Below are 13,994 nucleotides of genomic sequence, written 5' to 3'. Positions count from 1 at the left end.
AAGAGTGTGTATATTTACTAATCTCTATATCGACATAAGCCCTATGAAAACTCAACAAATATTTGTTGAAAGAGTAAAACTATTAATTAATTTTAATTTTAATTTTAAATGTTTTACACAAGAATAACATTGTAAAGAAATCTGATGATTCAGCTACGAATATGTTCCACTGAAAGAAACAGAAAACCTAACAAAAGTAGCTTACACAATATGGATGTTGTTTACTATATCATTCAACAAGAAAATGAAAGATAAGTACCTGTTGGCATTGGTTCAGCAGCAGAAGGATGGTAGGCCAGATATATCTGCTATTTTTATGGCCTTTCCCTTATGGTCACAAGATGACCGCTACAGCTCTGGGCATGACATCCTAGTGTAATAAAAGCAGGAGGAAACAGAGAAGGGGCAGCTAAGTCTGTCCTTTGTGAGAAAGGCAGATACTTTCCTAGATGTAACCAAAACTGACTTCACCTTAGTTTTCATTGACAAAAACTCGCTGATTTGGCTATCTCAGGGAGCAAATAAGTGTGGGAGCAAAACACATGACCGTTGAAATTAATTTCAACTTATCACCTGAGACCGGTCTCACTGCTTCTTCATCGTGGTACTCTTATCAAGATAGGCTAGTAGATGTAAGTGCCTGCCACATGTGATACAGTTTTTCCTACTGCTTTCTTAATTTCATCCTTAGAGAATACAATTAGAAATAAGCTGCTATTACTGCTAACCAAAGATCTCCTCCAATGTTTTATTAATTTTACACATGAACTAGGAGATATTCCATTAAAGCCTTTGTTAGGAAATCTTAATTAGTCAAAAAAAAATCCTTAAGGGATAAAAGGGATGCCTTTGAGATAGAATTTTAGTGACATCTCCAGTTTCTGGTTACATGATATTGGTTAAGCTTCTGAAAAAATCAAATAAATCCACAAACTTTCCTGATATGAATCTAATCTCGTTAATTTTCCTTTTCATTCAATCAAAAAATATCAGCCAGTCTGTATAAGCCCACTGAAAGGTCTCTTAATTCAGTAGTAGTCTTTCCTCAGGTATGCTCCATACACGAAGACCAATCCCATCATTAGTCCATTTAAAATAAAGACTACACCAACATAAAAGCAAGCAGAATCTCCCAAACCTTTGAAAAGATACAGATAATCAGTGTTTAATGAATATATGACTCGAAAGCAATTGGGCATAATTATCTCAGTGCTTTGCAATCAAGAGCTTATGAATTTGCTCAAAGCATTTGCTTTCCAGATTGCCGCTGTGTTTAATTCTTTACCCTTATAAGAGTTTGTGTGTGTGTGTGTGTGTGTATGCAAACACATATATGTATGTGTGTATATATGTGTGTATATATACACATACACATATGTACCTCACCCTTAATGAGGTATTATATAGTTACACTTTATACTTTTTATAATTGCATTTGTACTTTCATCTAATGAATTACTATTATACTGTAATGATTTGTTGGGGATTCACATTTATTTAGGTGATGCTGCTAGTGTTCAGTGTCTGGAACTGTCTGTAGAACCACTTAATGAATACAAAAGAAAATCCATTGCATTATTTTTATCTTTTGCTAGGCTCTAGGAAGAGTTAAGATATGGTTTTGACTTCAGGGTACAGCTTTAGTCTATATGAAATGATCCAGTCATTTGATCCATTATTATGTATAGCTAGAATCTTAGTATATTCCATATAGAAGATCGTGCATGTGTGTGGCAATATGTACTTTACAATCATCCCACATTTTTCTCAGAACAAGTTTATGATATTAGCTGATATAAAAATACTTTTCTTATGATTAAGAAAACAGAACATAGAATATTCAACTTGTCAAAGGTTATTTCACTTTAACTGGCTGGAGCCAAGGTCTGAAGGCTGGCCTTCTGATTCCCCCTGCCTCTCTGGTCACTCCTTTCAATCAGTTCCAGTAATTTCTCTTGTTTTATGTACCACTCTTTAATACTGGACCACCTTAGGCTCTGTCATATGCTCCCTTCGTTTCTCCATCTGCACATTCTCCATAAAGAAATTCTTCCACATCCATGGCTCCAATGATCTATATACAGATGACTCCAACTCTACATTTAATCCAGAACTTTCTCCTTATTCTTATACCCAGATAGCCACTTCATGTCCCCACTCTGAGGTCTCTCGAGTACCTCAAATTCATGAATACACAATGAAACATAACAATACAAACCTGCTGCTGTTCAAATGTTTCCTACCATTCAAAGGAGCTCAGTTACTTAAGCTAGAAACCAAACTGTGTTTCACATGATTCTTCACTCACCTTCCCCTCTCTTACCAAACAATTACCAAGTCTTGTCCATTCTACTTCCAAAATCTCTCTCAAACCCACATTATCCACATTATCTTTCCTGCATATCCACATTATCTTTCCTGCAATCACTTGCTGAGAATATAATAGTCTCCTATCTGGCCTCCCTGAACCTACTTTTGTCCCTTTACTAATATTCTTTCCATACCATTGATTAAATAATGTTTTAAAATGAAACTCTGTTAAAATTCTTCAATGGATAAAGTATAAAATCCTTCACCAGTGCACGCCTTTCATGATCTGATCCTTGCTTATATTCCCAGCACCATTTCACATCATTTTTCTTCTCCATCACTTCCAGGAATTCTAGCCTTCTTTCAGTTCTCTCTTGCTTCAGGATATTTGAATATGTTATTCCCTATTCTTAAAATACTTATCCTCTTACTCCTAATGTCAGTAATCTTATTTTCTTATTTGTAGTATCCCTTACAGTTGTAACTGCTAACAGACCCCTTACAGCATAAACTCTATGAGGGTAAGGCCCCATGTCTAGCTGGTTCATCTCTGTGTCCCAAGTGCCAAACACTAACTTATCACTTATTGGGAATGTAATTAATACCATATTTAGGTGATCATTTTCACCACTCAGACAGGGTCACACCTTCTAGCTGATTGAATCATTGCAAAGTATCTCATTTTATGAGGCATTTTCTCCAATCCTTTACATTGTACACAAAAAAGTATAATTGCCCCTCAAACATCCTCATCAATTCTATTTTTACTGAGGGAATCAGTAAAAAATCTAAGGAAAATAGATTTAGTTTATATTCCAAGAGTTGAATGTTGTTACAGACAAGTCTAAAAATTTATTCATAAAATATAATAAGTCATGTTGTTAAGAATTTGAAGAAATGCAGAAAAAACAACAGTGTTAGTGTTACAAAAAGAGATACATGTGGCTCTCAACAAGAGTCTCAAGGGACAGCACCATATTTGAATTATAAAAGTGCTGAAATGCAAACATCTTAAATGGAAGTGACCACTATGTATCCTGGAACGCTGTTGGATGACTCCAAAAGTGGTTCTTTGACAAAGAAACCAATGTAGAAGATAAATAGGAAGAGTTTTATTAATACTACTCACGGACTATGAGCATATATAAAAAAGTAATGTTTCTAAATCAATCTATTATTGCATATCCGATTTTTAAATATGTATACATAATTAAATTTATACATTAGCTATTACAAATAGATATTTGACTGTTTAATCTATCCTCAAAATTTATATATTGAAGCTACCCCAAAAAACATCTTTCTGTATCTTCGCATTCTGAAATAGAAGACTAACTTATAGTCAAGATTGCCTTACAATGGGATATGTTAATACTCAAATTCCAAACTTTATACTCAAATTTGTAAGTACATAGCCTTCTCAGAAAACTTCTTTAAAATGTAAAATACTCATTGAGGTGAGCCAGTTCTAATTTTTTTTTAAATCAACAACAGTATTTTACAATAATTTTTAAAAGTGAATCATAATATTATTAAATGTTTATGAATGTTTACAAATGACAGCATTTTTGGAAGAAACATGCCTTCACAGCTTTGAACTTCATTAAGAGGTTCTATTCTGGTGACATTCCAGCAGGTCTTAGTTTCTAGTCCAAATAAATTCATTATTCCCATGGATGTGCGATACCAGGAGGCTATGATTACCTTTAAAAAGATAAAAACAAAGAGATAATGGAGGAAAATATATTCTCTTCATAATAATAATCTTTCCAAAATACCATTTTGTGATGGTTGCCTTAGACATTATAAATTCTGACAAATTTATTTAGATCATTTCACTTAGGAATCAGTCACTTCAAAATTATACATTATGCCTCTATATAGAAAAATATTATATATGTGATACCCAATTCTGTAATATAAATAATAGTAAGACAATATAAAAGTATATAATTAAAATATGGTGATAATAGAAAAATACAAAGATTTATAGAAACATTTCATAATTCACTTCATTTAGATCCTTGAATTTATTCCTTCATAAAATATATAAAATATATTATAAAAACTGGAACAGAATGGAATAATAGCACCTGTACCCATTACAATTTTAACCAAGCAGAAGATTTAATTGACCAATTGTTTCCAAACTGCAAGCTATTTTTAAAAGTTCAAAGACAAAGAAAAAATAACAACAGAAAAAAATTTCCAACAGAATGTTCATGTCTCAGAGGTTTTTTAAAAATAACACTATACATTCTGGGAAACTAATGTGAAATCACTGGGGGGAAAATGTCAAAAAATAAAGAGTTGAAAACAGAAAGCAAGCACCTCTTAGAGCTAACCATTTTTAATATTTTGGTGATTGGTGCCGTGGCTCACGCCTGTAATCCCAGCACTTTGGGAGGCCAAGGCGGGCGGATCATGAGGTCAGGGGTTCGAGACCAGCCTGGCCAACATAGTGAAACCCCATCTCTACTAAAAATACAAAAATTAGCTGGGCGTGGTGGCAGGCGCCTGTGATGCCAGCTACTCAGGAGGTTGAGGCAGGAGAATCACTTGAAATCGGAAGGCAGAGGCTGCAGTGAGCCAAGATCACAGGACTGCACTCTGGCCTGGGCGACAAGAGCGAAACTCCATTTCAAAAAAATGGTGATTATCTTTCCAGTCCTCCCCCTAGGCATTTAAAGCATGAAATTAGAGTTACTCAATACTACCTAATGAGATCATATTATCAATGTTAATGTAATATACATCACTAAACATCAAAAACATCTTTCCTCGTCTCAGAAGTGTAGTTTTATTATGCAGGTTGACATAGTAGGAAAAACATAGCTTTGATGTCAGAATTGAACTCAAATTCTGACTCTGCAAGTTATAGTTTCCATGGTCTCAAGTAATCCTTCAACGGCTGTCAATCACTTCACCTCTCAGATAAGTTTAATAACAACCATTCTACAAGAGAAGTGAGATAAGCGCTCACATATACAGTCGTATATGTCCTATATGTCCTAAGTATAGTGCTGGCATATAGTATGCAGTGAATGCTTTCACCTTGTTAAAACATTCTGTTCTAAACTTACATTTTTATTTATAAATGAGAAATTAATCCCCTGTGAAATTAATCTCGCAGGGGGAGCGAAGCCACGGTTGCCGGGAAGCGCGGGCCACCCCTCCCTCCCTCCCATTCTTCGTCCTCCCCTCGCGCGCCACCCGTTTTTCCTCTTTCTCCGTTAATAACGGCTGGGTGGCTGGGGGAGGAGGGAAGGTGGCTCCGGCGGAGTCTGGGCGGGCGCCTCCCACTCAGCCGCCAGTCGCCGTGGGAGCCGGAGGATGGCGGCGGTAGCAGCGGCCGCCGGAGACGAGGCGGTGCGGAGGCCCGGGGCGCCAAGCGCGGCGGCAGAAAGCGGCAGCGGCCCGTCATGGCGCACCATAACCGAAACCAGCGGCAGTCGCACCGCCACCTGAGTCGCCCCTTCCTGCTGGAGACAGCGAGGGGTGCCTGCAGCCGGGACACCTTCCTCTCCGCGTCTCCTCGTCTCCCGCGCCCGCGTCAGGCCGCCAGCCTTGCCCACCGCCCCGAGAAGAGCGCGCCGGGCGCCGACTGCCCCTCGGGGCGCCGGGCGGCGGCCCTGGACGTGCGGGGGCCTCTCTGGGCCGGCCGCGGCGCCTCGGCCCTGCCCTCTAGCTCCCGCGTTAGCTCCTGCCCTCTTGGCTCTCGGCTCTCGGGGCACAGCGCGCGGCCCGGTCCGGAGCAGGGCGGACATGAGCGCCAAGCAGAGCGGCCTGGCCGCCGCTAACCGCGCACGCGCGCGTACTCGGCTCGGATCTACCTTCCAGTAGCAGCGGAGTGGCCAATGAGACCGGGACCAGGGCCGGGGGCCGGGTGCCGCCGCCGCGGGGAGGTTCCCGGCCCAGGTGTCCAGCGCTCACCAGCCCGGCGGCGCCGCCGCGGCGGCCCCGCAGCTGTTTCCTCGGGGGGGCGTGGCGTCGGGGGCCCGCGCGGCGCAGTCCTCCTTCAGCATCCCAAACAGCAGCAGCGGCCCGTAGGACTCGCAGGACTGGGTGCACAGCAGCCCTGAGGATGGCGGCGGCGGCCGGCACTGGCCGGTGGGCGGGAGCCCCGGCGGGCCGCGCCTGGTGATCCGCTCCTTACCAGCTCACCTCTCACCGCGCATGTTTGGAGGTACGGACCCCTCTTCACGTGCCCGCGCTCGGTCCTCCCGCGGCTGCACGTGGGCCGTGGCCGCCGGCTATTTTTACCCTTCTCCTTTTCTCCTTCTGCCGGGGCGCCGGGGGCTGCTTCCCGGCCCAGCCCGCGCCAGTCTCCATCCTGGGAAGAAACCCGGCACGTAACACCTGCGGTGTCGCTGCCGCGTAGACACGTGGTTTTGTTTTTAAACATCGTGAGCACCCACACCTCAGCGGGTACTCAGTAGAGATAGTCTATTTTCCAGTGAGTTGACTGGAGCAAATGTTTTACAGCAAACCCACGAAACAGCCCTTGTGGTTGTGGCTTTTAGTACCAGGAAGTCAGGAGGAGACGGTTGCTAAATGTAGTTCTATCTGGGGACTCGAGTGGGGAACAATTTTTAAAAGCCAAAAGTCAAAGGGTCCCAAATGAACTCTGAGTTACCATCTTTGGACCGACTTTTAATATAAAGCTGTAATCCTTAAATCTGTGTCAGTAGTCCCACCTATGTCACTTTAATTGGATGAATGCGTGAATGAAAAGTTTGTTTTCAAACCTCACTAAACTGCTACTTAAGATCACAGTTAATGTGAGTCCTGCTTAATTTGGAAAGCATTTAAAAAATGGAAAAGTTTCTTAGGGAAGTAAAAATTTTGCAACTCTGCCTACAAGGTACAGTAATTGGCTAGGTTCTTTTGAAGAGCAGTGTTGACTAGAGTTAAGGAAAAGTCAGTTGTGAAAAATGGACATTTTTAATAGCAAAGTGATGTGCTTTACTGTAGAAACAGGAGGAAGGGTGCATTATCCTGGGGAAAATGAATTCTTCTTCAGTTATGTTTTATGCTGCTCTACTTTATTGCAAAACGCTAATATTAAATGAATCAAGACCACCTCCCCTTCCCGCTTTATGAAAATAAATAGAAGTATAGAAGATATGCATTCCCATTTCATCGCATTATGTACCTGATATTAGAAGAATTCGCAACTGAGCACAGATGAGCAACGAAAACACCATCCCCTATATTTTTGTGCCTCTTTTACTTACATATTTGTAAACGTAGGAACTGTGAGTGGAGACTTAGTAAAGTGGAATACGTAGTAATTTATCTGTTGTGATGTTCTGTGCTATCAGCACACACGCCAGCATAAATTAAAAATAGCAATGTCATGTTTAGTTTTTCCCATCTTTTTAGTAACGCTTTGTACATTCAATATGGAACGACGCTTGATTTTTAATTAGCAACCTTGTTTTAAAGTAATTTTTGCTTCTTAAAAATATTCATCCCTCTTAAAATTGGGCCATTTTTAAAAGTCATTTGCTTTTGAGTAAAAGAACTCCACTGGTGTCTTTAAAGTGATTTGATTACAACTAACCCAGCAGTTGAAGTTGCTGTAGTCCACACTGAAGAATATAAAAGGCAGTTTCTGAGAATTGGTGATTAGTGCGAAAATGAAGGGCAAACTGGTTTTTAATATTTATCTTTATCTTTTTAAAGTGAACATTTGCATTTAGCAGTTATCAAAAGATGAATATTTGTTTGCTAAAGAAGGGTCAATAGGAAAAGCCTTGTCAAGTTAATATTTATTTAATATGCTGATTTTTAAAAATTCATTTTCTAAGAGCTGATAATTCCCTTTGAGGAACATTATAGTTCTATTGGTTTATTTTGTTAAGTAAATGCCTTCTATTCAGAGCAAGAGACAGTTGAGCCCCATGCTATTCCTAGTAAGTAAAAATACCTAGTTGCTTAAAGTTGGAGATAAAGCATTTATCTTTTTTCTTATCTAAGTTCTAGATTTGTGCACTCATTATAGTTCTTTTAGTGCTGTTGGGGTTGGGTGACTGGGGCCTAGTGGTACAGTGACACTTTCTGAGGAACTTATAGCAGCCTTTCTCACCCGGCTTTCTGGAGAGAATTGTGCCGTAGTGTGCAATGAATTTTAACTTTCAGCACCAGTGCATTTAGGACGGTTTTAGTTATGTATCATTCTTGGAACAATTGAGAAAAGTCACTGAAATAATTTCCTATGTTTGGTGATTCAGATGAGGAACCTCAGTTGAGAATTGCTGGAAAGGGATCAGAGAAATTACCTGTTCTTATTATATGACAGGATCAGATGAAAGTGCCACATCCTGAAATCTCTGTTGAGGCAGGGAGATGGAATACACTTATGTAAAAACCCATCTTAGTGGCATTGCCTTACTGAGATTTTTACCTATATTTTAGTGGACGGGTTATTAGGAAAACAATAGAAGCATGTTTCTCATCATCTTGAGATTTAGGGAGCTAGATGAAGAATCTTAAAAAAGTTAGACTTGACTGTACTTCACATTTACTTAATTTTTTAGTATCTATTATAACATTATTGTGTTTATTCAGTTACAAATTGTATAAATGGTTATATACAAATAACTCCATCTGAAAATTGATAAAAGGATTATTTCAGAATTAATGGAAAGTTCATATTGTTTTTTGTAAAACTGTTGTTTTAATTGTTGTTTATATTATTAACGTCTCCTAATAAGAAAATGTGGTACTAATAAGATTCAAAATTATTCTCTTGTGAGCTCTCATGTAATTTACAGAAAATGAAAAACAGTCCCCCCCTTTTATTTTTAACACTTAAGAGTCTAGCAAGTGGAATTGTTAGTAGTTCCCTCATAATGAATTGCCACACTGAACGAGGAAGTTTTCTGTGTTGGTTTTATGTTTTGCGGTCTTTTGGACATCTATTTTGGCTATATACACTCTTATTCTCTCTAGAGAACTGGAAGAAAAATGCCTAATCCAGATATTTCAGTGTGTAGAAATTTCCTAGAATTGAGTTGCCGGACATCAGAATGTGATTATATTTAGGAGTTTTTAGGTGAAGTAAATCTTGGGCTTGTTATTCTTTCCAGAGTGGGGAGTGTTAAAGTGAACAGACGCTTTCTTGACTACTGCTAGTGTTGTCCATCACCTTTGTTTTAAAAAAGGTCTTAAGGGTATTTCCTAATATTTAAAAATGTTGATGGTATTTTAGGGTTTGTTTGGCTTTAATTTACGTCTACTTTTTTTTCCCACTGTCAAGTAGCTATTGTTCATAAGAGCATAACGTGAGTGGTAAAATAGCCTTTAATGATGCAGCAAGGATGGGGTAGATGAATTGGGCTATAGAAATATACCAATACATGGAGATTATTTCCAGAGACATGTGTGGACTTCTATAATGTATCCTTGAGTCCAGAAGTGAAAATGTAAAATGACTTAATCTAAGACAACCAGTGGTGCTGGGTTGCTTTTGGCCTCCTGATTTTCTTGAGCTTTTTTGGGTGTGGCTTGCTCATGAGTATTTCAGTAGTCTGATTGTAATTCAGGTGCCTTGTTACTTGTGAAACATGTTTTCTTATATTGAAGGAGTGTGGGTTATCTCTTAAAACTGAATATGTTGAATAAGACCTGTATTTCTAGGACGATTTCTCTTAATTTTTAAGCAGATGTGAAGTTTTATGCTGTTAGGTTGTCTTCATCAATTAACCATTATGGAATTGGTCTCAGTTATCACTTCTTACCAATATCAAGTGCCAAAATGTTTGAATTTGGGATACTGTAATTAATCTACTTCCTATTCCTGAATGTTATTTTGTGCCATTGAAGGCTTTTATGGGGAGTGGCCAAAGAGGAATGTTTGCCTCTTTCTAAGAAAAATGAGCCTTCTAACCACAACCCCTGCCACTCCTGAAGTAATAAGAATTTTGGTGGTTATTGTTTCTCACTTGTAATTTCATACCTTCGTGTTATATGTTTTGCTGTGTGTAAGTGTGGCCTGTGTCATGGAAGTTTCTGCTTTGGGGATTTTTTGGAACTATTCTTGACTGCAAGGTGGGGAGGATTGGTGAGTTGCACAGGGCATCACCTGATCTGAGAGCAGCGTGACCTAAGAACCTGGTATTTTGATGCTTTGCTGGCTGGTGCAGTGCCTGAGGGAGTAAGAGCCCTGTTGTTGTAAGATAGTGTCTTACTCCCTCAGGCACATCTCCAACAAGTCTCTTGCTCTCCTCCAATTTGATTGCTTTGCCTGGTGACCAGTAAGTAAGTTCTTTTGATTACCAAATATCATGAATTAGATATCAACTTTTAAACTATTTATTATTATTTGGGTTTGTAAGGAGAATTGCCCTAATATTAAACGTATTACATGTACTAAGTATTATGTACAATTGGGTATACTGGCAAATGTGTTAAAAGAGAGTGTAGGAACTGCTTTATGTAGCAGATTACTTCCTAAGTTTTACCTTATGTGAATATTCTTAAGAACTATTGTTTATTTGAAATGTTAGTCTGTGTTTTAATTTTGCATATACATGACATTTATTTGTTTAGAAATTGGACAAAACATAGGCCTTTTTGTGAACAAAGAGTTCAGAAATACCTTAGGTTCTGATTTTATTCATTTTCTTTTTTTTATTTTATTTTATTCCTGTTCTAAGCTGCTTGTTCACAAATAACTACAAATTTAGCTGTTCTAAGCAACACATTTATTATCTCGCAACTTCTATGGGTCAAGAGGCTGGGCACAACTTAGCTGTGTCCTCTGTAAGACTGCAGTCAAAGTGTTGGCCAGGGCTGGGTTGTTATGTAGAGACTCAACTGGGGAAAGGTCTGCCCCCAGACTTCCTTGGGTTATTGGCTGAATTTATTTCCTTGTGTCTGTTAGGTTCAGAGCAGCTTGCTTCTTCAAAGTCAGCAAAGGAAGAGAGTCTATCAAAGGTGAACTGGTGCTGTGTTCTTACATAATCGTGTACATGTAATCACATACAACCCATTGCCTTTGCTGTATTTCATTGATTAGAAGCAAGTCATAGGTCCAGTTCACGTGCAAGGGGAGGGAATTATACAAAGGTTTAAACACCAGGAAGTGGAGGAATCAAGAATAGTCACATCAGTTCTGTCTGCCACATGGATTATAGACTTAGATTGACAGCTGAACATGCAACTTTTTTTTAAAACTCAGTTTTTATTTACTTTTAAAAAGTTGTACTAATGCATATGGTAAGTATAGTATTAATAAACATGAATTGAGCCCCTTTTAGGGGCTGGGCATTGTAGATATTCAGGGTTCAAATATGGGGCTTCTTTATGCACTGCTCAACTCTCCATTGAATTTGAGAGATGGATATGTGTGATCATTATACAGTGCAACAAATTCAGTAATAGAACTGTTAACAAAATGCTTCGTGAAGTATCTTTGTCTAGGCTAGTCAAAAAATGCTTCACAGAGGAGGATACATTTGAACTGTAGTTTGAAGGATTTAGAAGTTTTATGGAGAGAGGGCACTGTAGACTAAAGAAAAATCCACAAAAGCTTGGGTTTTGATAGGGCATACTGAAAAGTTAAATATGTCTGGATTGTAGGGTGCATAGAGGAATGATGAGAACCTGAAGCTAGAAAAATAGAAAGTGGAGCCAGTTGAAAGATTTTATAGTGCTGTAGGTTTGTTTTATCTAATGAAGTTTGAAAGCAGGGGGAGTATCATGATTAGGCCATTGGGCACAATTAACATTCGTAGTTTACATGGATGGCAACCTTCTCTAGTGGTGCAGACTTCAGGCTGTATGCAGCAACCCTGATCAGGATTCAGTTCTTAAGGAGGAGAGTGTGATAGCAGGAGGATAAGTTAGGATTCTTTTAGAATATAACTGATAGAAGATGCCTACGTTGAAAAGATGGCATTGGTGAGGGAGAAGAAAAGTTAGATTTGATTGAGATTTCTAAGGTAGAAGTGATAGAATTGAGAACCTGGGTACCTAGTGATGTCTTTACCAGTATTAAAGATGAAAAGAACAAGTTTTAGGAAATGATAATGAGTTCCTTTTAGGCCTGTTAAATTTGAGTGGCTATCGGATTTCCATCTGGATAGAACTATCCTTTAAGTGGCTGGAAACATGAGTCTCTAATTCGGGATATTACAAAAAACTGAGAAATCAATTTGCAGGATATAAATGATTCCAGAAAGTGGATAAGATTACTAAGGGATGAATATAGATTGACGAAGGACAAGGATGGAATCCAGAGGAGCAAGTATTTTAAGAGACAGGCAGAGGAAGAGGCCAGCAGTTAGAATTCAACCAGAGGGAAAGGAAGTTTTTTAAAACCTTTTTTTTAATTATAAAAATAATACCTGTTCACTAGAGAAAAACTAACATACGGAAAAGCAGTGGCTCACGCCTGTAATCCCAGCACTTTGGGAGGCCGAGGCGGGTGGATCATGAGGTCAGGAGATCTAGACCATCCTGGCTAACACGGTGAAACCCCATCTCTACTAAAAATACAAAAAAGTGGCCAGGCGTGGTGATGGGCGCCTGTAGTCCCAGCTACTCCAGAGGCTGAGGCAGGAGAATGGCATGAACCTGGGAGGCGGAGCTTACAGTAAGGGGAGATTGCGCCACTGCACTCCAGCCTGGCCCACAGAGTGAGACTCCGTCTCAAAAAAAAAAATCGCAAATCACTTGTAATCTTACCACTAGAAATAACCAGAAAAAAGTGTTAATGTCTTTTATATATGTATTTGTTTTAGACACAAAATTTGGAACATTCATTTTTATATTGTTTTGATTTTAACCTTTCTGATGTTCTAATACGAAGTTTTAAAGCTACACATTTTCCTCCAAGAATTGCTTTACCTGAATCCCACTGATTTTGAAGGGTTCTTGTTAACATTCAGTGAAAAATGTATTTTAATTTCCCATATGATTTCTTCTTGATCCATGGGTTACACATTCTTTGATAACGTGCTCTTTCCATTTCCACCAGTTTCTAACATCACGTTAAAATTTTTTATAACATGATTTTTAATTATTACCCAGTATTCCAAAAATCACTCAAATATTTAATGAGGACCCGCTCTTCCGAACACTATTCTGGGGATACAGCAGTGAAGAAATAAGATAAAAATCCCTGCTTTTAGGGGCCTTATTATTCTATTTGGGAGAGATAGTAAACAAACAAGTAAAATACATAGTGTGTTAGGGCATTGAGTGTAATGGAAAAAAATGGAGTGCAAAGGCTGATAGAGATTATGGGGTGGAGGCCTATCTATAGTTGCTATTTTAAATCGGGTTTTAAGGATGACCTCACTGACAAGGTGACAATTCAAGCAGAAAGTGAAGGAGCAAGTCATGAGGATCTCTGGGGGAAAAACATTCAGGCACAGGGAGCAGTAACTATAAAGGCCCTGAGGCATGAGTGTACCTGATATGTAGGTTTACTACAGCTGGAGTGCAGAGGGCTGTAGAAGATGAGAGCATAGTGGGGTGGCATGAGGTTGGGACAGAATCATAAACTGCCTCATAACCACTGACCTGTGGTTTGCGGCTTTTGTTTTAAAGAGGGATGGGGAGACACTGGAATATTTTTGTGCAGAGGATAGACATAATCTGACTTGGGTTTTAAAGGATTACTCTGGCTATTGTGTGAGGTGGCAAGAGTCAGCAAGGAGGCAAAAATCCAG

General features: G+C 39.1%; 1 protein-coding gene and 1 non-coding gene across 2 annotated transcripts in view; one reads left to right on the top strand and one right to left on the bottom strand.

The window, feature by feature from the left end:
* Positions 1 to 5,734, bottom strand: part of LOC748251 (putative C-mannosyltransferase DPY19L2P2) — a 59,365-nt gene extending 53,631 nt beyond the window's left edge. Inside the window, 1 exon segment of the mRNA XM_063815916.1 lies at positions 5,614 to 5,734. Within this exon segment, the coding sequence (XP_063671986.1) occupies positions 5,614 to 5,734 (121 nt within the window).
* A 4,704-nt stretch (positions 5,735 to 10,438) lies between these two features.
* Positions 10,439 to 10,534, top strand: MIR550-2 (microRNA mir-550-2). Its single transcript, NR_035898.1, has one exon. It is a non-coding gene; the product is annotated as a microRNA mir-550-2 (primary transcript).
* Positions 10,535 to 13,994: the final 3,460 nt, after the last annotated feature.

The sequence above is a fragment of the Pan troglodytes genome, chromosome 6 (genome assembly GCF_028858775.2).
Source record: "Pan troglodytes isolate AG18354 chromosome 6, NHGRI_mPanTro3-v2.0_pri, whole genome shotgun sequence".
Taxonomy (NCBI): Eukaryota; Metazoa; Chordata; class Mammalia; order Primates; family Hominidae; genus Pan; species Pan troglodytes.
The sequence above is the reverse complement of the archived record's forward strand: the minus strand, read 5'-3'. Positions and strand labels throughout refer to the sequence as shown.